Source organism: Chiloscyllium punctatum, chromosome 9, assembly GCF_047496795.1.
Source record: "Chiloscyllium punctatum isolate Juve2018m chromosome 9, sChiPun1.3, whole genome shotgun sequence".
Lineage (NCBI taxonomy): Eukaryota > Metazoa > Chordata > Chondrichthyes > Orectolobiformes > Hemiscylliidae > Chiloscyllium > Chiloscyllium punctatum.
Window position 1 is genome coordinate 29332914 of NC_092747.1, and position 24527 is coordinate 29357440.

General features: G+C 39.0%; 1 protein-coding gene across 3 annotated transcripts in view; it reads left to right on the plus strand.

Annotated features, from left to right (window-relative positions):
• tpte (transmembrane phosphatase with tensin homology) overlaps positions 1–24527 on the plus strand; it is a 60837-nt gene that overhangs the window by 29722 nt on the left and 6588 nt on the right. For all 3 annotated transcript variants that reach the window (XM_072577144.1, XM_072577143.1, XM_072577145.1), the window contains 6 exons: positions 10000–10060; positions 15417–15498; positions 15614–15702; positions 21504–21565; positions 21709–21789; positions 22203–22308. In XM_072577144.1, the coding sequence (XP_072433245.1) occupies positions 10000–10060; positions 15417–15498; positions 15614–15702; positions 21504–21565; positions 21709–21789; positions 22203–22308 (481 nt within the window). The remainder of the gene's footprint in view (positions 1–9999; positions 10061–15416; positions 15499–15613; positions 15703–21503; positions 21566–21708; positions 21790–22202; positions 22309–24527) is intronic.

The window sequence follows — 24527 nt, forward strand, 5'->3', positions numbered from 1 at the left end:
GAGTTAAAGAAGTCCAATAATTTTGTTTCAGCATTAAAGTGAAGCACTTTGTGTTTAGCTATTGACTGTTTGTTTGATACTTGCAACAAATTTGATCCTCCAGAATAGACAATGTGAATGTGAACAGTCCCATGCTGTGTAGGGCATTTTTAGATAGTATTTTCCAAAGTACTGCTTAACTGACTTAAAAATATCATCTCTTTTGAGAAAGTGAGGACTGCATGTGCTGAAGATCAGAATAGTGTGGTGCTGGAAAAGCTCAGCAGGTCACACAGTATCAGAGGAGCAGAAGAGTTGACGTTCATTCCTGATGCAGGGTTTATGCCTGGAACCTTAACTCTCCTACTCCTCCAAATGCTGCCTGACCTGCTGTGCTTTTCTGATGCCACATTTTTCTTGACTCTTTAAAAATGTCACTTGCGTGTTTGTCCGAGCATGTTCCTATATTCATTTTGCTGGAAGGCTGGATCTCTGACAATCGTAGCTTTTCAATAATACCAAGATTATTTAATGGTGACCAGTCTAGCTTGTGACTTGATTAAATGTAAAATGTGGCCCTGTGTGATTTGGAAAGTTAGATGATGAGAACTATGTATATTGTTTTAGTTGGCATTGATATGAAATGCTGTATACAGTTTGCAGCTTAGTTTAAATTGATGCTTACTCTAACCATAAGGCAAATTACCAAGGTAACATTTGAGCCACATGAGACGTGTAGCTTTCTGATTGATTGATTTTTGTAGAAGCCCTGAGCATGCGCACCACGTTTTAATATTTTAGCTGCAGTAATGCACCCTGAGCTAATGGTTTTCATTGCATTACATGTATTTTGTGATTTTGAGATAAAGGAAGTTATACCAAAATGTTTCAACCCTAGATCACCACAACTTGTGTTTGTTACTCAGTTGTTCTCTGATTCACAAAAATAACCAGTTGAGATCTACAGGAATTAATCACTTTTACTTTCTTGTAAAATTATTTTTGGTCATGTTGTAGATGAGTTGAAATGTTGTCATTGTTGAGCCCTTTTTAAATGACACCAACTCAAATTCTCATCTTGCACCCAGAAGGTTATCTTTATTGATTGTGGCTTTGGTGCCAAAAAGAATGGTCTTTATGGCTTGCTTGAATAAATGTGGTTAGTTGAGGGAATATCCAATTAAACTGAAAGGAATCCAAGGCTTGTTCAAACTGGTGTATACTGATATTTGACATGAGTCTCAGAGCCAGAGTCTGGCAGGTTATTGCATGTTAAGCTGGAGCTTCTGAGAATGACCAGATGCGTAGGGGTGGGGCAGAATTACCTTCAGTTTAGTTTATATATTTTGAAATTTGTCAGCATTAATGATTTAAACAATGTTGAACACTTTTTTTGTTTTTTTAATTCAACTTGTACTGTTTCCCCTTCACCACCTTTTTTTAAAAATTCCTTTTTATTCTCTTCAGTTTTACTAATGAACTTCCATTAGTTAATTTAGCAGCTGTCTGAAATGTCCTGAAACTTGTAGAGTAAAAATTTTATTTTGTTCCTCAATACTTCTGTTGAAAGTGTAATCCAGATGGAGGAAAGTTTCAGGGGTTGGGGGAGGTAGAGTTGAAGCCAGGAAATTACCTGAAATGAGGCTTTTTTGAATCTGATCTGTTTGTCACAGGTTCATAATCTTGCCCATTCGTTTTAAAAAAAAACCTATCTTGTTTTAGAGAATTGGAAAGACAAAGTATGTAGGGGAGGGAAAGTTATTTTTGAAATAACAAATTTGCAACCCAGAAAGATGCATAACCTAATTTGATATTTGTACAATAAAATTATTGTCCTTTTTCCACGCCTGCTGTGATTGTTCTGTTTTTTTTTCTCCTCTATCTGCTCTTTCCCCTTTTTTTGATCGAAGTTGTGCCACTTGCAATGTAGACTGTTTATGACAAAAATTATGGAGATGTACACAAAGCAGTTTTGTATTTTGAAACACGACTGTCAGGGAATGAAGTTGCTGCTTAAACACAAGCATATGCTGGTTGTATGTGATGCCACTCTAAAACTTGAGGAAAAAAAAAATCAAGGAATTCTTTTTAATGTAACATGGAAACTTGCACGAAGCCCCTTGGTTGTCATTTTCTGGTCAACTTGAGTGACATTTTGGATTTATAAACCAATTCACTTGGCAGAATACTGAACTGAAGCAATTAAACTGAGTATAATTGTTCCAAGATTTTAATCTTAATTTGTCATGTAAATTTATGCTTTTCTGTGCAGAAATGATTTCAGAAAGTTGGGTGAGCTATTGATTTCTACAGTGTAGATATTGCTGTGTGCCTATTTTGATAGGTGGTGCACTTCCTTTTTTTAATAATGGAGATTTCACATTGAGATGTTTTAATGCCCAATAATGGGTTGCATGCAAGACATTGTATATTAACTTTCAAATTCCAAGTCCCTGAAGGTCTGATTTTAAATTTGAGTGATAGCTTAACTCTTTTTTAAGAAAAGACAACCATTTAGGATAAAATGCTGGAGGAAAAATATTGAAATGGGTTTGCCTTTTATCTAAAGTTGGGTTGACTTTGTGCCTTTTTTTCCAGGGTAGATGATCATCCTTCCATTTCATTATCTCCTTCCATTCATTCTCTTGCTCTTCTGCTTGATTGCATCAAGGATTGGAAAATTACTGTTTTGTAATTCAGTTATCCATTTCTTTGCACAGTATTTTTAGATCTGAGGTATCTTTTTTTTACTATTTCTCTTAAACCCATCTAACACCAGTTATTTTGACCGTGCCTTCAATTTTTACTGGTCTGTAATGTCTTTTTTTAAGAAATTGCATAGTTGAAGAATTGTCTTGGATCAACTTTTTTTTTTGCCCCACTAATCTAGTTTGTTTCACATGCTGAGTTTTTAGATCTCTTGAATTAGAAATGTTTTTGTTTTGTAAATTGCTTAACCCATTGTTTTAATTTGTTCATTGGATGTGAAGTTTTGGCTAGGCTAGCATTTATTGCCTTTTAGTGGTGGTGATGAGCTGCTGGCTTGAACAGCTGCAGTCCATTGTGTATATACATCCACAGTGCTGTTCAGAAGGGATCTTGACAGGATTTTGATGCAGTGACAGTGAAAGAATGGTTGGTTGTATAGTTCCAAGTGAAAATGGGGAGTGGCTTGTGGAATTTGTGCTCACGTGTATCTGCTGCCCTTGTGTTTCTAGGTGGTAGAAGTCGCAGGTTTGGAAGGTGCTGTCTAAAGGTGCTCTGGTGAATTACTGCAAAGCATCCTCTAGATAGTACACACTACCGTGCATTGGTGAAAGGGGTGAATGTTGAAGGTGGTAGACTGATTTTGCCAACTTTATTCTCTCGTTGATCTGCACCCATCTGTAAGTGGAGAGTATTCTCTCTGGCTCTTGTGTTTTTGTTTTTAGATGAAGAGGCATGTTACTCATCTCAAAATCCCTTAGCTCTTGACATCACAGCTTTTAAATGGCTGATCTAGTTTTTTTTTTCTGGTCTATTAACTGCTGGGAATCTGACATTCAATTGCTTTACCATTCCAACAGGAGGTGGTAGATTATCTGTCTTGTTGGCAATGGTCACTGCTTGGCACTTGTGTAATATCAATGTTGCTTGCTGGTTTATCAGCTGTACCCTGGACACTGCTTCAATATCAAACTTAACCTTTATTAAAACCAAAATCCAATCCTATTAGTGAAGTTCCGTGCTACCTGTAAGAGCCAATCGATGGTCATTTCAGGATAATTTCCAAAAAGCAGTGATATATGTTCCACATGTGAAAAGCAGAGGAAATATAGGCCAATTTCAACATCACATATTTCAACCAAAAAATTGGTTTCAGTTAAGTTATTGCCATACACGATTGTGCTATGTTGTGGAGTCACTTCCTATCATTACACAGGAAGTCAAAGTCTGCTAATACAAGATTTTTGCATAACCAAACTCTAGAACAGCAATGAGTTTTTTTTTGCCTAACGACCGGTGACTTCTTTAAATATTATTAATGCTACAATGTGCCAGATCATGGCCTGCTCCACTAAAAGAGAATCAAACCCTTAGCCCTTGACTTTTAATAGCACTTCCCTGGCTAATTCTTCCACTATATCAATAGCATCTTGGGAGGAGCTACCATTGACCAGAAACAAAACTGGATAAGCAATTTTAATCAAGGGACCACAACAGATCAGAAGCTAAGGTTGGCAGGTAACCTGTCTCCCCAAAGCCTATACGTCATTTGGTAAGGAACCAATCAGGAATATGCTAGAACATTCCCACTTTTCTGGAAGAGTACAGCTCCAACAACACTAAAGCTTGATCCCATTTGGGTCAAAACAGTTGGTTGCTTGCTGAGCCATTTCCCTTAAGTAGTCTTATTTAGTCGTGGTAATAGCAGTGTTCATCTGCAAGATGCCATGCAACAACTTTGAAACAATGCTTTTAAAGTAGTTTTAAACCTGGTGAACACTCCATGATCTAGGAGAACCAGGGTAGCAGATGCATGGGAACCTGTAGGTTCTCCTCCAAGCCACTCATTGTCTTCACTTAGAACTAATATTGCTTTTCCTTCACTGTCACTGTAAACAATTCCTGGAAATGCCTTCCCACTGACCCTGAGCTGCAATGGCTCAATGACCTAGCTCCTCCTTCTCTTTTTTTTGTTAAAAAAAAATTAATCTATTTTCCAAATTTATTTCTTCGGAAATCGTGTTACATACCTCTGGAGTAGCTGGGACTTGAACCAGGGTGTCTTGGTTCTGGGGTAGGAACACTACCTCCATGCCACAAGAGGACCTCCAAGCTGCACCTTCTTTTTTTTGTGTGTGGGAATTGGTAGCACATACTGGCCTCTCTAAGGGCACCCTCACCACATGAAACAATAAATTGCTGACAGTTGTTTTCTACCAACCTGTTAATGTGTTGAGACAGTGTTTTCTAGTTGGGTCAACAGTTTGTCTTTGGCTGAATGATTTTGAAAGTATTAGCAATTTAGTAGAACTGATTTGAGGTATGGGGACTTGGAGTTATGATTTGTGCTCAGTTGTTTCTGATTAGGTTGTGTAAATGGCCTATCCAAAACTTAAGATAGATTAAAAGAACCTGAACTAACAATATTGTTTATTATTCATCAGCCTTTCCTTCCACTACATGCACTTTTTGGGGTTTTTGGTGGGATTGGACAGGTGGAAAATCAGCCTCTTTACATTCAAGCTATTGGTTTCCATCTAGTATTACAAGTTGTTCAGGTGTTCCCTTTGTAAAACTGGAGAAATTCTAACCCAGCCAATTATTGTCATGGGATGTAGGTTTGCTCATTGAACTGGAAGGTTTGTTTTCAGACGTTTCATTGACATACTAGATAACAACATCAGTGAGCCACTGAAGCACTGGTCACATGACCCACTTTAAGGTTTCCTTGGGTGACAAAATGTCTGAAAACTAACCTTCTAGCTCAGCGAGCAAACTTTCATCCAGAACTTCAATTTGAGCTACAAATCTTCCCAAACCTTGCTAATTATTTTCATGTTAGTACCTTCCCAATTACTTTACTTTGAAGTGAGCAGCATATGGTGTCACCGTTTTGTTTTGGTACTCATGGCAGGATTCACCAGCACCATTTGAATCGACCCTACCTGAATGCCAGAGAAATGTGGTGATAACTGTCCCTTTTTAAGGTAACACAATTGGTCAGGTGCTATCAGGTTAGTCTAACAAGACTAATATTGAAGCTGAGACATTTTTGTTAGCTGGAGTCCTACTTTGTTCATGGGAAGGTGGTTTCTGTAGTTTCTGAAATCTTCAATTTCATTGCTAGAGTCCTCCAAAGCAACATTCCTAATTGAGTTGTTCCATTGATTTTAATTTTTCTTTCTCTAACACAATAACAATTATGGTCTAGGAGCTTCCCATTTTCATGTTTTAGCTTTTTGTTTTGAATTTCCAGTAAAGGACAATCCAATCAAAGGCACCAACAACAATGTGAACAAGTTAAGACTTGGGCGATGCACGGTACAAAATGATTGTGAATTGAGCCACCAACACTGACCTCCAAGACAAAACTGTCCAAACATTCACTGACTTTTGGGTGATGAAAAGCTTAACTGGGCCAGCCACATGTTTAAGCAAAACTTGGTAGAGGTTTGGCACTCTGTGGATTGGTCCATCTCCTCCTCCTCCTCCTCCCTCTTCTCCTACACCTCAAATTCATGCCTTTCTCCAGTCTTTGAGAACTGTTACTATTCTGTTCAAAGTTGTCTCTTTGGGATTCCCTATAGCAGAATTTTTCCTGCAGCAAGTCATCAAGCTTACTGCTTCCTCAGTGTTCTGAGTCCTTTGCCCTCTGTGTCTGACTACCTTAGCAGCAATTTCCTGCAGTTCCCTTCCCATTTATACATGTAGAGGCATTCCTTCCTCTGTACTGCGCTAATTGCTGAACTAGCCTTTATACAACTTACCAGGACAGCAGTTCATGAAGGATACCTTCATCAGCAACTTGAGATCTTGACCTCATAGTCCATGCTGTACAATTTGCAAAAGTAAATTTTAAATTCTGTGGGTGTTTTATCATGTGTTTCTCTTGGTTGTAGCAGCAGTGACATATGTTGAATTCATTTATTTAAAGGATAGGGGTGGCTCAGTGGTTAGCACTGCTGCCCCTCAGTTCCAGGATTCCACCTTCTGGTGACTCTCTGTCTGGAGTTTTCACATTCCCCTGTGTCTGGGTTTCTTCCGGGTGCTCTGGTTTCCTCCCACAGCCCAAAGATGTGCAGGTTAGGTGGATTGGCCATTCTAAACTGCCCACAATATCCAGGGAATGTACAAGCTTGGTGGAAAGTGCAGGTTTATTGGGTTGTTCTGAGTGAGACCCTCTTCAGAGGGTAGGTCTGGACACGATGGGCTGAATGGCCTGTTTCCACATGGTAGGGATTCAATGATTCTAGAATGCTGCTGTCATTAATGTGCATCTCATTACTATCCAAAATCCAAATTTCAGATAGTGTTCCCACATCCACCAGTTGAGACTTAGTGGCAAATGTATTTTGAATTCCACAATGGATAAGCCTATGATCATACTGAGTGGTGCAGGTTTGAGGCTGATTGTTCAAATTCTGCTCCTATTAATTCCCACACAACATAAAAAAAATACAACAGGAGCACTTGCCTTTTCCAGATTCTTTTTAATTCTTAAACTGCTTTGGTGGTTAGGTGTTATTACAAAAGCCAAGTTCTGAGCAAGTTGCAAATGCTGCGATCAGAACACTGAAATCTGATAGACTTGAAATGTTAACTCCTGTTTCTGTTGCCTGACATCCTAAGTAAACCCAGCATTCTGATTCTCTAGCTAGGTTATTTACAAACTAATAAATTCACCACCTTCCCTTCGCATTCCACCCCCCTACCGATTTTAGAAAGGGGAAGGATGGGTAACTGGTGTTAGTGATTCATATCCAGCAGTGTAATAACACCTGATGTGCATGTGTTGTACAGTTAATGAAGAAATCAAACATTTTTAAAATACTTTTTAAAAAATCCAGTTAGTTGAACTGAATCTTGGCTGAATTTTCTGAAATACTCAGCCCCCTTCAGAGAATCCTGAAATCTACAATTCATGTACCTTGTTCATCCTCTCATAAAAGAAGTTGTCATTTTTAAACTAAAGTTTTTTTTTTGCCTGGATGAAGAGACTGGCACCATTTTTAACTATGTACTACAGCAATTGCATACAAACTCTATCTCCCTTTTTTGTTCTGTATCTGTGTGTAGAATTTGTACATTTTTACCCATTACTCATCAGTATTGGGTACCAGTGTTCAGACGTTTTCTTGCCACAAGAATATGTTTAAATACTTTTTTTTGTGCTTGCCTTCCAAACAACAAATGTGCATCTTTGTGCACCATTAGCAGGTAGATTTTAAAAAAAGTGTGGGTTCCTGGGTAGTCCCTAATTTGTAAATGGTCAGTGTTTGTTTTTTTTTTGTTGAAGTGATGTACCAAAGCTATCCAGCTTTGTTATAAATGCCTTTTCAAGGTTCAATGCTGCTTGAACACTTAAAGTCTACATACTTAATTGGTGAATTTGTCAATTTTAGTTTTGCTCCTTTGTCAGTAAGGAGGGTCTGTGGAAGGGTTTATGATGTTAGAGTATTATACTCAATGTGTCACTTTTTTTCTTTTCCACTTCTGCCATTCACCAGGTTTAGAGTCAAGCTTGGCTTATCTGTGGATGTGTTTGAGTTGCACTATTGTGTGATCAGTTTAAATCACAACTTTTGGTGACCTCTAATGAGTAATTGTTTTGATCTTGAACTACCCCTAGATTGTAGCTGATATTTATTCTCTGTTCAGCCTGGTTCAGTGGATGATTCCCTCTTGTCATTCATGTATTTGGGATTGGAATTGGGTAGACAGTCAATTTCTTTTTTTTAGTTTCTGCTTTAACATTTCTTGATCAAAAAGAGAATATATTGTCTCCTTTTTTGTGGTTCTGTTGTGCTTCCTCAAAGTTTTTTTGATCCTTGGCTTAAACCAGATGAAGCTCCAAACTAGATGATATTGTTAAAACAGAAGTACTTCAAGTAATCATTACCATCTGTGCAAGTAACTGAAGATCATTTTTCTTGATGGATTTAAAAAAAAAGTGACTAATTATTTGCGTTCCACTTTTACACTTGCAAAGTGCACCTCAAGAGAACACATACCCTGAGTTACTTTTGATTTCCCTTTTTTAATATCTATTTTTTTAAAAAGGTAAATGAAAGCCTGACAACTTGCAAGTGAGTACTACTTATCACTGTTCAAAAGGTCCACTACTTTTTGTCATTTACATAAATGATTTTGGATGCGAGCTTAAGAGGTACAGTTAGTAAGTTTGCAGATGACACCAAAATTGGAGGTGTAGTGGACAGCAAAGAAGGTCACCTCAGAGTATAATGAGATCTTGATCAGATGGGTCAATGGGTTGAAGTGGCACATGGAGTTTAATTTAGATGTGAGGTACTAGATTTTTGGGAAAGCAAATCTTAATGGGGTGGGGAGTCCAGAACTAGAGGGCATAGTGAGGGGGAAAAGATATGAGACCTAAGGGGCAACTTTTTCAGAGGGTAGGGAGTGTGTGGAATAGGCTGCCAGAGGAAGTGGTGGAGGCTGGTACAATTGCCACATTTTAAAAGGCATTTGGATGAGTATATGAATAGGAAGAGTTTGGAGGGATATGGCTGGGTGCTGGCAGGTGGGACTAGATTTGATTGGAGTATCTGGTCAGAATGGATGAGTTGGACTGAAGGGTCTGTTTCTGTGCTGTACATCTGACTGTAAAGTATTCTTACCGTACCATTTCGCATCTTTGAAAGGTGAAGAGTTCTTCCTGTGTTCAGGTTAATATGGAAGCAAGGGATGGGACTGCTGGAACTTCTGACTAAAACTGAACTGAGGAAACTATTCATCTTTTGATCGGGATGACGACTAACCATTTTTGCCATTTATCTCCCTCTTTTCCCCCACCCCCCAAAGAGTGCTAGAATATATGCAAATCTGTGTATAGTAGTGGTCAATGATTTCTTCAGTTTGTTCACTGAGATATGGGTGTTGCTGGCTAAGGGTACTAGTTGCCCATCCCTTACTGTTGTATTGTAAGTCACCAAACACGTTGGGCGAGCCTCCATAATGAGGTGATTCTGATTCTGTCCAGCCTTGTTCTAAGACTGGAATGTGAATTCTGTACACCATGCAGGCAGGAGAAAATCCTTTTCACCCAAATAGATAGAATCACGATGTTCCACTTTACACCATTGGCTATTAAAGTTGTAGGCTTTAAATTAAGCAGGCTTCAGAATGCAGAGCACCAAAATAAAATCAGCTATTTTGACACTTCCTCTTACAAAACTGACTCTTGATACTGTATAGTATTAGTTTCATCTATGTAGATGCGATATTGTTGCCAATCTGTTACTGTTAGAGTAGACTTTTAATTTTTAAAAAAATTAATGTAAAATGTGTTCACAGGAGGTTGCAAGATTTTTTGACACCAAGCACAAGGATCACTATAAAGTCTATAATCTATGCAGTAAGTATGTCTTTTTTTAGATGTTTTTTTTTAAAAAATTGGAGTGGTTGTATTTAGAGGAAAATATTGAATTATGTAGAATATTTTGCATCTGCAAACTCTAAATGAGGAAAATTGATTTGATGAAGGCAGAGTTTTTTGTTTTGAAGTAAACATGTTTTTGCAGCACAATATCAGCAAACTGGTTAAGGTTAGGCTATATGCTGCCAAACTAGGGACTAATATTTGAGATGGTAATTTAATGGGTCATTGTGAGTCTTTTAATCCAAAATGTTCCATAATTAATGCACTTTGACCTGTCAAAAGAAATGGCATTTTCTATTAAACATTGATCAAAGTCTTTGTTTTGTTTTGTCAAGTAGTTACTGGCTTGTTACTTCTAAGCTGTCTTAGGATAGTTGAGCCACAAAATAATTGTGAAAAGATCTTTTTTGATTCTTTTCACTGCAGAACAAAACACCCTCTTTTTTTTTTTAAAAAACATATAAAATATACTAAAGGAATCAAGTGGCGTGGAGAAAAAGTATTTAATAGAGGAATGACCATGATCATTTATTGAAGGGCCTACTCCTAATTTCCATTTATTTGGCAAAGAACAAAATGTTCCCCTGACAATCGCTTTTAATTTGGATGATTCTGGGTGTGGGCGGGAAAGCCTAGCTCTGGAACCTAAGGCAATTGTGAACAATACACTGTCAAAGTCTTTTTGGACTGGGAAGGAAGATTGTTCTATTGCAGCATTCATTTGCTGGGTTTGGCAATTTGCTACAACATAAAATTTTACATGATCAATTTTAATAGTGTAGATTGCTTCATCCCTGTCCCTCTTTCATGCATGTTGCCTCTCTTGCCACCTTTTTATGTAGCTGCTGGGCCTTCAAACTTGGCAACAAATGTCCAAGTCACTCATTTGCAGTGCAAATCGCTCATTCCCATCTGTAACCCATTTATTTGAATCCATCATATCTTGCACTTGTGGTGTGATGACCTTTCCAAAAATAAAGGAAGTGTAAGTCTCTTGATCGCTACTGATTTTGAGAAAACCAAGGAAGTGGCAGTCACTGATCTTCAATAACCTGCCCATGATGCTGACTACAATTTCACCAGGTCTACTCAACCACCATGTCCTACAGAACCTGACTTAGACGGGACAGCTGCTTGCCAAAAGATGGCGAAACAAGTAGCTTTGTCCTCAATATAGTAATTGTCCAAGTGCAGCACCAAATAACTCAAGCACATGTTAAGACCAATATAGTTAATGGATATAGCCTCTAATGGCTGGAGCCACAACTGACTCAAATGTTTGTGGTTGTTGGAAGCTAAAGCAGAAACTCATTGGTCTGACCATTTTCAACTGCTTCATCCCTCAAAATTAGTGGAACTGGTTGATTATTCCAGTGCTTGGATCTATTAATAACAGTTCTTGGCCTACTGCAGGACTTGAAAGTGACCGGTAATATTCACTCCACAGAAGCGCTAAGTGACCAACATCTTCAAGCAGGAACTCAACCATTGTCCTTTGACCTTGAAAGGCACCATCATTGAACTCTTTCACTGACAATTTTTTTTTGAGGGGGTCATTCATTGGACTGGATCAACCATTTGGACACTGCTGATAAGAGCAAAGGGAAAACTGCATGCAATGAAATGAATGAATCTCTTGCCGGGTGCTCAGAACATATCCACCATGGACCAGACTCTGTTTAGGACTGGGACTGAATCCTCATTCATAACTGTAGCAACACTGTCCAGGACATGGAATTCATTTGGTCAACTGTGCAATTGGGTTAATAATCCACCCATCCTCCATAGACATGTTGTGACCTTTGTATCTACAATTTACAGGAAACCTAGCAATTCATTTAAGTTTACTTTGGCACCCTCCTACCTTGCAACCTGTCACCAAGTAGGACAAGCAATAATGTTATGTCAACATTGCCTACAAATTTCCCTCCAGTTGCACCTTGTCCTGATTTTAAATATGTGAGCATTTCTTTGTCAACATGTTAGTAATTCTGGGGGGATTTTGCCTATTAATATTTGATCATTATTAGCACATGAAAGCAGTGGTTCAGAGTATGCTCTCAATTAGCCAATAAATATGGTTTTGGCCAATCTTTATTTATTTGATTTTTAAACAAGTGGAACAGTGAGATGACCTGTTTGCTGAGATGTACATTGTGTTGAGGGTTAATTTTGAACTGCTGTAATGTTTTCAAAATGAAGTGTTTTAAGTGTAATCAGCTTTGTGGTTTGATCACAAATAAGAACGCATAGTAAACAAAATTGCACTAACACTCCTGGATATTTTATGGTGGAATATTTAAGTAGTCCTAGTACATTTTCTTATCCTTTTTTTCTTACAGCATTTTCCTCCCCTTTGTCGTTTTTTTTTGCTTTTGCATTTGCATCTGCATCGCCATCTTGTCTATATAGTTGCATATTGAGCAAAAATGCATTTTAAGTGGAGCTCTACTCCAGTGTATACACTTATGGATTCTGTGAATTGGAATAGTGTACCACAGAATTTTTGTTTTTTAATACTTTGCACCAGTCTTTGCTTGTGCTTCCTAGCCTGGCCTCCTTTTGAAAAACCGAACATACCATGCTGTTAGATCTTTCAGCCCAGTCTGAATGTTAACCATGCCTCCACATCAGATATAAAGAATTGCAACATGAACCGTTCTAAATCCTTGTGGAAACCGACTAAATCAACTCACGGATTCACAACTTTCCAAATATTTTGTCCGATTAATTTGCATGATACCTAAGGGATATTTTATGGACTGACCTATCTTGGATAGAATAGTGGCAATGCAGATTCTACAGGAGGCACATCAATTCCAACAACTGAAGTGTTCCAAATTGGACTGAACCAAGTGTCCTGTAAATTGAAAACTTGTTACATGTTTCTTCTCAGTGTGGCTCCTGATGGGTTTGCCATTACATTTAGTACTTTGTTCACTCTTTTCTAGTCAAGCTTTTTTTGCTGGAGACACTCCTCTCCAGAAAAGTCAGTATTTGTTGTCCATCCATAATTGTTCTTGAATGGAGTTGCTTGCTTTGCTATTTCAGGAGTTAGTAAAGAGTATTTCACACCCACTCCTGTGGGTCTGGAGTCAAATGTAGGGTAAGAATACCAGAGTTCCTCAAGGACATTTAGTGAACCAAGTGGGTTTTTGCAACAATCTGTTATTGTGGTTACCATAACGGAGACTAGCTTTAAATTTGAATTTCCACCAAATTGGTGTGGAGCGATTTAAATCTGTTGCAAGAGCATTAGCTTTGGTACCTAAATGTTACTATCAGGACATTGCTACTGTACCACCATCTTGCCCCTGCAGTTGCCTTTAGAAATGTAACTGTTGCTAATACTAGTCCTTTTTCAAGGAGATATTAATTTTAATGAGCTGACTGTTACAGATACTATAAAGCTGTTACAAAAAAATTGCAAATAATTCTAATGGTAATCTCTTCAGAGAACAGTGACTGAAGTCTACTTTTAAAATTTAGCTCAGTTTAATATGAAGATGCATCGTTAAGATAACTTGCAATAGAATTGGCCTTGTTGCAATGCTGCATGACTGAACTTGCAATAGAATTGGTCAATTCATTGAATTTCAGTTCATTTAACTTGATGTGGTTTATGAATTATAATTCATAATCTTTGATATTTACACGACTAATGTGACAAACTTGTGTTCACACAGTTGCCTTTTTATGATTCAAGCCTGTAATTCCTGATATTTCGAGTGTTTTCTTGTCTCATGCCACGGTCACTTGAGTGATGGCAATATTCTGCCTAATTTTCTTTTATAGCTCCTAAAACCTGATCAAAATGAGTTAAACTTTATAGCACAGGAGTCCATGCTAGGTTATTATAGAGCAAAACAGCCTGTCTCATTTTCCCCTAGCCCTCCAAGTTTTTTTTTTAATTGAGTTTGGGAGCTGGACCTCGTTGGCAACATCAGCATTTTATTGCCTGTCCAGAGTTTCCCTTCAAAGCAGTGGTGAGCTGCTGCCTCAAACTGCTGCAGTCCATGTGGTGTAGGTTGACCCACAATGCCCTTGGGGAGGGAATTGACTTGATCCAGTGAGCATGAAGGAACAGCAATTTCCTTATGAAATCTTTTGACTCCATTTCCACACTTTTTGTAGGCAGTTCCCCAGATTACTTTTGCTACACCAAAGGCAGTAGTTCTAGTATCCTTGCTGCACCTCTTGCTCCAGCCTTATCTGTGTCTCTGTTAGTCCTTGTATAATCTCTGTTAATAGGAAGACTGTCTTTGGCTACTTTTTTTTAAAAACTGTCGTAATATTGAGTACTTCCAATCACCCTCACTCCATTTTCATTCAAATGAGGAACAGCATAACTTCAAAATGATCTAGCTAAAACTTTCTATTGTGGATATAATTGTGGTAAATCTCCTAAATCTCCTCTGACTCTCTCTCAAGAAACCTCCCACCATTTCCTAAAGTGTTCTAGAAAATTCTAGAAGTTTCCTAAATTAGACCAGCTTTCGGAGTTCAACATAACTTTCCTGCTTTTGTACCTGGTGAAAGCCCAAGATCCCAAATGCTTTGCTATCTACCATCTCAGACCCACCACCTGGGCAAGTAAATGCCCATATATCTCTGATCTGGCTTGGACTTTAAAACTGCCAGTTTAAGTCTGTGTTGCTCTTCTGGTCTTTTCTGCCAAAATGTCTGGTTGGAATAATGCATTATAAGTCTGTCTTTTGAATAACCAATCCCTTTTTTTTCCCCTGCGAGTCAAGAAAAAGTTATTCTTGATGTGATTGGGAGGGGTAGCAAAACTCCAATTAATGTTAGTTGCATTAAAGTGAAGCAAGTATTGAAGGACAATTAAATTTACAGGTGATTTCTACAAACTTGGTTTCAAGATCTGGTGGTGATGTCTCTAGACTAGTAATCTAGAAGCTGAAGCTAGTGTTTTGAGGTCACTCGTATAATTTCTCACCATGACAGGTTGTGAAATTAGAACACCACCATGTTTTTTAAAAAAGAATTAAAAGGAGCTTCATGGAGATCATGAAACTTTGTTTGATTTGTCAAAAGCCCATTTGGGGGTCACTAATGCCCTTTTTTTTTAAGTGAAGGAAATCTTTGGTCTTAGCCTAGTCTAGCCTACATGTGTCTCAATTTCCACAACAATATAATTGGCTCTTAACTGCCTGATGGGCATTATTGGATGGGCCATAATTATTCATTGGATGGTTTCAGTGGCTGGGCTAATAAGTGAAAATAGAAAATTGGTCACATAATAGCAGGAGGCAGACACCAATTCTTTTACAATCTTCTCAATATCTGATTCTAACACATATTTCTATGGTAGGTGAAAAAGGCTACAATCCCAGATTCTTTCATTACAGAGTGGAAAGAGTCTTCATTGATGACCACAATGTGCCTGCTCTAGAGTAAGTTTTTCTGGTCACCTTTTTAATGGTGAACACTTCATTCAATCTCCTATTTCCACGTCTTAGAAATAAAATTGCTTTCCAGTATGACATTTCAAATTATCATGGTTTTTAGGGACATGCTGAAGTTTACAGCTAATGTTCGGGATTGGATGGCAGCTGATGAGAAGAATGTTATAGCAATTCATTGCAAAGGTGGTAAAGGTAAGAGATACTGAGTTTTACTATGGATTCTGCAGAATGTTCTTTCCTATCTGGATAGGGGAAGGAACACAGCATGTGAAGTTTTTGTACCCTCACTGAAAACCTTGTTCCAGTAGTTTGCTTTAGATTTGCTTCATCTTGATACATAACAGGCCATTCAGCCCCTTGAGTCTAGATTAGTGGTGCTGGAAAAACACAGGTCAGGCAACATCTGAGGAGCAGGAAAATCGATGTTTCGGTCTCCAGCATCTGCATTCCTCAATTTCGCCCCTTGAGTTTGATCAGTTGTTCAAATAAAACATTGATCTGCATGCTAACCCCCTCCTTATCCATGTTTGATTTGTATACTTTTTAAACCAAATTTGAATATTCATAATCTGTTTAAAATTTCAATTTGTCCAGCATCCAAACTTTCTTTTTCATGAAAAACTACTAGATTTGTGTTCAGAAAATGGGCAATCCTTTATGATCCTGGCTGACTGTCAATAGTTGCCAATAAGTGTGGATTGGAACTCTGTATCCTATACATACTCCTTTTTAAATTGTGTTCCAAATTGAGATGATTCTGGCTACGACTGAGGCAGGATTAGCAAATTGTTTGCTGCAGACTGACAATGCTGACATTTATCTCAGACTCTCCTCTCTCACTCTCACTCTCTCAATATGGTGTTATACAAGAAGGCAATTAAGGATAAATCAAAAACTACAGGTCAGTAAGTAATATAAGAAGTTGGGGGAAAAAAGATCAAGACAGAATTAATCTTCACTTGGAGGCAAGAATTAATCAAGGATAGTTAGCATGGCTTTGGCAAGGGGAGATCATGTTTAACAACTTTGATTTGAACTTTTCCAGGAGTTGGATGACTGTGTAGATGAGGGTTAGTGCCGTTGGTGTGGTCTACATGGCCTTCAGTAAGGCTTTTGACAACGGGGACAGTATGGTGGCACAGTGGTTAGCACTGCTGCCTCACAACACCAGAGACCTGGGTTCAATTCCCATCTCTGTGCAAACTCCATACAGACAGTTGCCATTCTCCCTGTGTCTGTGTGGGTTTCCTCCCACAGTCCAAAGATGGGCCGGTTAGGTGAATTGGCTGTGCTAAACTACCCGTAGTGTTAGGTGAAGAGATAAATGAGTCTGGGTGGGTTGCTCTTCGGAGGGTCGCTGTGGACTTGTTGGGCCAAAGGGCCTGTTTCCACACTGTAATCTAATCTTGTAGCATAATTTAGACTGGTTAAGAGTCTGAAATCTTGGGAAATTTAGCAAATTGGCTTCATGGCAGGAAGCAGAGGGAGATAGTTGAAGGGTGGTTTTGTAACTGGCAGCCTGTCTGTTGTCCCACAGCTTTTGGTGTGGGGTCAACTGCTGTTTGTGTTCATTATACCTCTCTCCATCAGATCTAGATCATTAATCAGTAAGTTCTCAGATGAATTGCAAATTGGTGTGGTAAGTAGTGATGAGGGAAGGCTTAGACTTGCATGTAGATGGACTGAGCAGTGACAATAAAATCTCCACCTGAAAAGTGAGGTGGTGTACTTAGGGAGAACTTTATAAGGCAAGAGAATACACATTTGAATGGTAGACCTGAAGAAGTACAGAAGAATCAGACATTGGAGTATGGGTCCATTGATCCTTGAAGGCAGCAGGACAGTTAAATGTGCTTAATATAGCAAATTTCTTAAGGCATTGCATAAAAGAGCAAGGAGATTATGATAGAGCTGTACATTATTCCAGCAGTGATGCAATGAACATTTAGTGTGGTTCTAGTTGGATGTGATTGCAATAGAGTTGGTGCAGAAGTGATTCAACCAGAATGTTGCCTGGGCTGGAAAGATTCAGCTGATGAAAGACTAGATCGGCTGGGGTTGCTTTCCTTCTCAGGCTGAGGGGGGAACAATCTGATCAAAGTATGTGATGTTATAAGGAGACATAGGTGTGATACATGGGGAGAAACATTTGCGCTTTCGTAGAAGGGTCCATAACCAGGAGTCTGTTTTGTTGAGAAGCTGGAGGTTGAGGGGATTTGAGGGAAAACATCCACCACCCTCTGGTTGAAGATTATCTGGAAATCACTCCCTGAAAGGGTGACAGATGTAGGCACCCTCAAGACCTATATATTTTAAGAACAATTCAAGTGAGCATTTGAAATGCCCCAGTATACAAGGCTACAGGGAAAAAGAGATTGGAATCACTGTTTGTCTGTGCCTGTCATTAATCAGCTGAAGGCCATCTTTGTACTAGAAAACTGATTCTCAGGGGATGACTGAGATCGGAAAGGTATGGTATAAGTGTGAGCGCTCTTTTCTAATAGCCTTGAGGCTGAGGAGAGGGAAGCTAACAATGACCAACTGAATTTGGTTTTTGGAGTGTAGGAGGGGGGAAATTGTCTTAGTCTACATGAAGTGTGCATGACTTATATCGCTAGCATTGTATTGAGTAGTAGAGTGCCAAACCAGGTTTGGGTGGCAAAGAAAGGGAAGCAATTGTCAAGATTGATAGTTTTTGTAAAAGAATATTGATGTGGGGGGGGGGGGGGGGGAGATCTAAAAAAGCTTGGGCAAGTTATGAACTAGAATTTAGTGGCAATTCTCCTACATACTGGATGTTCAAATACCAGAGATTAAAGGTTGGTTAGAGTTATCCAGGCATATACTTCCCAGTTTTATTCCAACTGTTGTCTCAACTTCAACACTGGTCATTTCCTAATTATTCTGGATAGTTTTAATCAACCTACATAGATATTATCTACCTCTACAGGTAGGATATATACCTAGGGACTCCTGGTCTAGAGGTTGAGAGACTGTCATATTTTATAAGTCTAGTGAAGTTCTTGCCTACTTTTCCTTTTTTTTCTTTTTAATTCACAACACCAACCCTTCTCTAGTTCCATTTGGTCTTGAGCATCACTGACACACACTACTGGATAATAACATTAGAACTTGGAGTAGGTAATTCAGCCCCTCAAGCCACCACTTGCTGAGAGATCAGCCATGATCTAATATCAGCACCACTTTCCTGCTCACTCATAACCTTTTTTAAATGTAGATGGTTACTTTTTGTGGGGAAATAATCCTCATTGATCAGTTAAAATTAATATTTTTAATACCTCCTTGATATTGCAGAACAAGAACAAATCACTGTATAATTTTATAACATTCTAAGACAACATTCCTTGGACATATGCATCCTTCACTATTGCAAATAAACCCTGAGCACCCTGCAGCAGAATAGATGGGATTATTTATCTTGAAAATAAGTGTTTTGCCTAAAGATACCTGCACAGTTGCATTTATGTTACAGATGAGGAGTGCTGGGAAACTAATGGATTTCAGTGATTTTACAATTGTGCATCTTGTCACTAAGTACACATAATGGAAATGGGAAGTAGTTGAATTAATCAGCTACCTTTTCATTGCCTTCTGGATATCCAAAGTGCTTTCAATTAGACTTGGTGTAAATTTCCAAAAAGACAATCCAACACAGTGTAGTAGTATTAGCACATAGTTAAACAGTACACAATAAGGCAAAATATGTACTGGTTATGCATTAATGATTTATCAATGCCCTCTTTTAAATGCTGTGCAATTGAAATTCTGGTTCACAACAGTTCAGTGACCTTTTGGATGTTGAATTCCTAAACTGACTTTAACTGTTGAAGGATCAAAGCTAGAATGAAGCTTACAATAGAATTTTTCTACAGAGTAAAATAATTGGGTGATGGTGGGAAGAGAACATGAATCAGTGAGAAATGAGTTATTATCTGACCAAATCCTAGTTGGTCTTCAAAGTTTGTCTTTTGATACTACTTTAAAACATTTTTCTAATCTTGGTTTGTGAAACACTATGGAATAATGTCCAAAGTCCATTTTCTATTTTCACATGGAACATCAGCAACTCATGATGTTCAATAGGTTTTTGCTTGTTTTGCTATCCAAGAGGATCAGAAATTAGATCTAAATTTGAGGCAATGTTATGTTGCAAATTGCAACATTTTGTACAGTTCAGACAACTTGTGGAGTTATTTGATCTAAACTTGCTGCTCTGATTTTTGTTGCTTTTCACAGCAACTTTAGCTCTTGGTCTCACTGCAGAAGTAACAATTTGTTTTTGGGTGACACTTTTTCATGTTCTTTTTCTTTTATTCCATAATCAGTTTATTTTTCTGGAGAGCTTGACTGTTTGGAGACTACAAAGAATCTTGCTATAAAATAGTCACCCCCTTGAACTGAAGATATTTTCCCAAAACCATTTGTCTAAAACCAAATTAACAAACATTCTCAATGCTGTATTGGCTATTGGAAAATCCTGAAAAACGACAACAGGGGAATTATTTCAGTGACAAAGATGGGCAAGATTAGAATAGATTCCCTACAGCGTGGAAACAGGCCCTTCTGCCCAACAAGTTCACACCAACCCTCCGAAGAGTAACCCACCCAGACCCATTTCCCTCTGACTAATGCACCTAACACTCTGGGCAATTCACCTGACCTGCACATCTTTGACTGTGGGAGGAAACCAGAGAACCCGGAGGAAACCCACGCAGACACAGGGAGAATGTGCAAACTCCCCACATGGTTGCCAGAGGCTGCAATCGACCCTGGTGTTGAGGCAGCAGTGCTAATCACTGAGCCACTGTGCCACCCTAATGGGCAAAGTAGATGAAAGTTGGAAGGTAGGGAGTGTTTGTGTAGTTCAAGGGTTAACCTCGAAACTAAGATGAAGAGCAGACATTTAGTCCCTTCTGCTCAACCATTAAGTAAAATCATTGCTAATCATCCAATTCAGTTTCCTGTTTTCTTCACTTAACCTTTTGAACCCTTTAGCCCCAGAAACTATATCTAACTCTTCCTTGCCAAACATTCCATGGTTTGGCCTCAATCACTCCATGGTCGAGAATTCCAGACTCCCAATTGTCTCTCCAGGTGAAGAAATTTCTCCTGTCAGTCCTATATGCTGTATCCTTTAAACTGTGACTCCTGGTTCTGGACTCTCCAGTCATCAGGAACATCTTCTTCTATCCTGTCCAGTCCTGTTCAAATTTTATAGGTTTGTATTTCCCCTGCATTCTTCTGAACCATAGATTTTTAATAAATAACTCCTCCATAGGAATATACAGTTATTTGAGTACCAAATTTAGCTTTTTTTAAAAAAAAGTCTTAGTCTAAGTACATGAGAATACAACCTTAACAACAGAACTGGGGTCTTTGTCTCAATGCTAACTTTCATATTTGAGTACTCCCCAGGTAAGGGACCTAAATATAGCAGTTATTTGATGTGGAGTAAGATTGTTGTAATTCTGTAAACCTAACAAGGAAGTGTGCTTTATTCTGCATTAAAGAATTGGATTTGCCCTGTCCTTATGCCTGCATTCTGAGGACACTCTGCAAACCCACCCCACCACCCCCAATCTGGCACCCTGCCTCAGATTGTAAAATTGATCCCATTCTTCACAATTAGTCATTGGCAATTTGGGGAAGTCATGACCAAAAAAAAGCACCATGTTGGTCACATTTGCAAATTACATGATGGAAGGAAGGAAAAGCAGTCAATTAATGTATGATTATAGGATCCTTTTGTATTTAAAAGGAGCTGATCTGTTCACAAACTCTGTGCAGGTCTATTCCAATTTTCTTAGTTGCACTAACTGGTGTTCTGGATCACAACCACAGGTTTATCCATCAGGACATTCCTTTTTAAATCTACAGTTGGGATTAAAGTTTTTTAAAAAGGGTGCCTCTTTATTTTTCTCAATTTTTATTGGATGTATAAGCTTTGAACTTTGAATTTGCCTGTTTTTTAGGCAGAACTGGAACAATGGTCTGTACCTGGCTGATTGACAGTGACCAATTTGAGAATGCAAAGGTAAACTCTTCCTTTTGGTTAAGACATTTTGTATTTGTCATTTAATCTACTTGTATAGATCTTGTATAGATCGCAATATGGATAATAAAGATGAGATCTATATGTATTAACTGTAATCTTGTAATGTGATTCTTTTTTGATAGGAAAGCTTAGACTACTTTGGAGAAAGGAGAACTGACACAAGTGTCAGTTCAAAATTTCAAGGAGTCGAAACTCCATCCCAGGTAATGATGATAACTATCTAGTTATTTATATGACACACCCTGTCTTGTACATTGGATATTACTACTTGCTAAATATCTGGAATTTTACATGTAGTTCAATTGTTGTATACCAACCATCCCATAATTTTTAATTGCTTATCAAGTTGTGGACCATCATTGCATGAGTCTTCCCATGCAGTATGGAGATTGAAACATAGAGTGCTCTAACCAAATTTGGATACAGCTATACTAAGTCACTGAAATTTCTCTCTACTTAAATTGTGCAGTGGTTTTATTATTGAACAGTCTTCATGAAAAATGGTAGCATATTATGGCACACTGTCATTTTTTCTGTGGACTTTAAACTAGCTTCAGATGAATTGCAAGCTTGTCTGGAAGTGTAGTGTTAAACGTTTCTTTTCCTTACCTTACAGAGCAGATATGTTGGCTATTATGAAGTTATGAAAAATGAGTACAAACGGCAAACTCCACCGCAGAAGAAGTTAAAAATGAAAAGCATTCGAATCTATTCCATTCATGGTAAGCTGTTTTTAATACAATACTTTCTGGTTTGGTTAATGCTCCCAAGATAGGGATGTAGGACTTGTGCATATAGTCTTAAGCAATGTTGCTATTTAATCATCTATGGTTGGAGTTCTGAAGCAATTATCAGATATCCATGTCTAAATTTATATATAACTAAATTGTCAACTCTTGTGTATAGCTTAGAAATTTTATTGAAATGTTTTATCCGAGCACTTAATTCCAATTTTGCCTTGTGTACAGTGATGAATTTGAATTTGAAAATCCAAATATTAATTGTCCCCTTGGCTTTCAACTTGAGCTGTCTCACATCAATTCCCTAGTAAAGGTTGCACAAAGTTGTGTTTTATGTCACATCATTCATGAACTCTAGATAGCCAAAAACTAGACCGCAAGATGAGTAGATAATCTATTTGGATAGTGTTGTGTGGGTGAATATTGGCCAGATTACCTGCTCTTAAATCATGCTAGGGATTTTCCATGTTCACTTGAGAGAAAATTAGTTTCAACCGAAAAATAGTAATTCTGGCAGTGCAGAATTGTACTGGAGGATGTTGCCTAGATTTTTATGCTTGCGTGTGACATGTCTTTCAGTGCCAAAAGTGAGCCCACAAGTTTGAGGCAGAAGTGTTACCAACTGATATGGTTGATACGATTAATCTAAACGCCTTTACAGAAAAGATTCAAATAATGCAAAAATTTAAAAGGGAGTATGTAAGAATTAATGTTACTTTTATAAAAAATTTTTTAAAAAAATTTATCAATGGCGAAGCGATTTTAAACAGCTTTCAACCGCTTCTGCAATTAAATCTTAAAGTTTAATTTTTACATTGTCAATCACAAGGTGCTAACTATTGTCTCAGTTCTGTATTTAGAACCGTTCTTGATTAGAATCTACATTATAACAATAAAAACAGGAATGCTTTGATCCTAAGCACAAGTATAAACTGTTCGTGCCAGCTGCAGATGGAGTACTGCCTGGTTTGAGATGCTGTCTGTTAGATGAGACATCCAGTCCCTATACACCTCCATCCCCCATCACGAAGGCCTCAAAGCCCTCCGTTGCTTCCTTTCCTGCCGTACCAACCAGTACCCTTCCACTGACACCCTCCTTCGACTGACTGAACTGGTCCTCACTCTGAACAACGTCTCTTTCCAATCCTCCCACTTCCTCCAAACTAAAGGAGTAGCCGTGGGCACCCACATGGGCCCCAGCTATGCCTGCCTCTTCGTCGGATATGTGGAACAGTCCACCTTCTGCAGCTAAAATGGCACCACCCCCCACCTTTTCCTCCGCTACATCGATGACTGTATCGGCGCTGCCTCGTGCTCCCACGAGGAGGTTGAACAGTTCATCCACTTTACCAACACCTTCCACCCCGACCTCCAAATTTTACCTGGACCGTCTCAGACTCCTCCCTCCCCTTCCTAGACCTCTCCATTTCTATCTCGGGTGACCGAATCAACACGGACATTTACTATAAACCGACCGACTCCCACAGATACCTAGACTACACCTCCTCCCACCCTGCCCCCTGTAAAAACGCCATCCCACATTCCCAATTCCTTCGTCTCCGCTGCATCTGCTCCCAGGAGGACCAGTTCCAATATCGACCAACCCAGATGGCCTCCTTCAAAGACCGCGATTTCCCCCCAGACATGATTGATGTGCTCCACTGCATCTCATCCACTTCCTGCTCCTCCACCCTTGAGCCCCGCCCCTCCAATCGCCACCAGGACAGAACCCCACTGGTCCTCACCCACCACCCCACCAACCTCCATATACATTGTATCATCCGTCGTCCTTTCTGCCACCTCCAAACAGACCCCATCACCCAGGGATATATTTCCCTCCCCTCTATCAGCGTTCTGGAAAGACCACTCCCTCTGTGACTCCCTCATCAGGTCCACACTCCCAACACCTTCCCCTGCAACCGCAAGAAATGCAAAACTTGCACCCACACCTTCCCTCCAAGACCAAGGGATCCTTCCATATCTGCTACAAATTCACCTGCACCTCCACACACACTTACTGCATTTGCTGCACACGATGTGGCCTCCTCTACATTGGGGAGACAGGCCGCCTATATGCAGAATGTTTCAGCGAACACCTCTGGGATACCTGGACCAACCACCCCATGGCTCAACACTTTAACTCCCCCTCCCATTCCACCAAGGACATGCAGGTCCTTGGATGACTCCATTGCCAGACCATA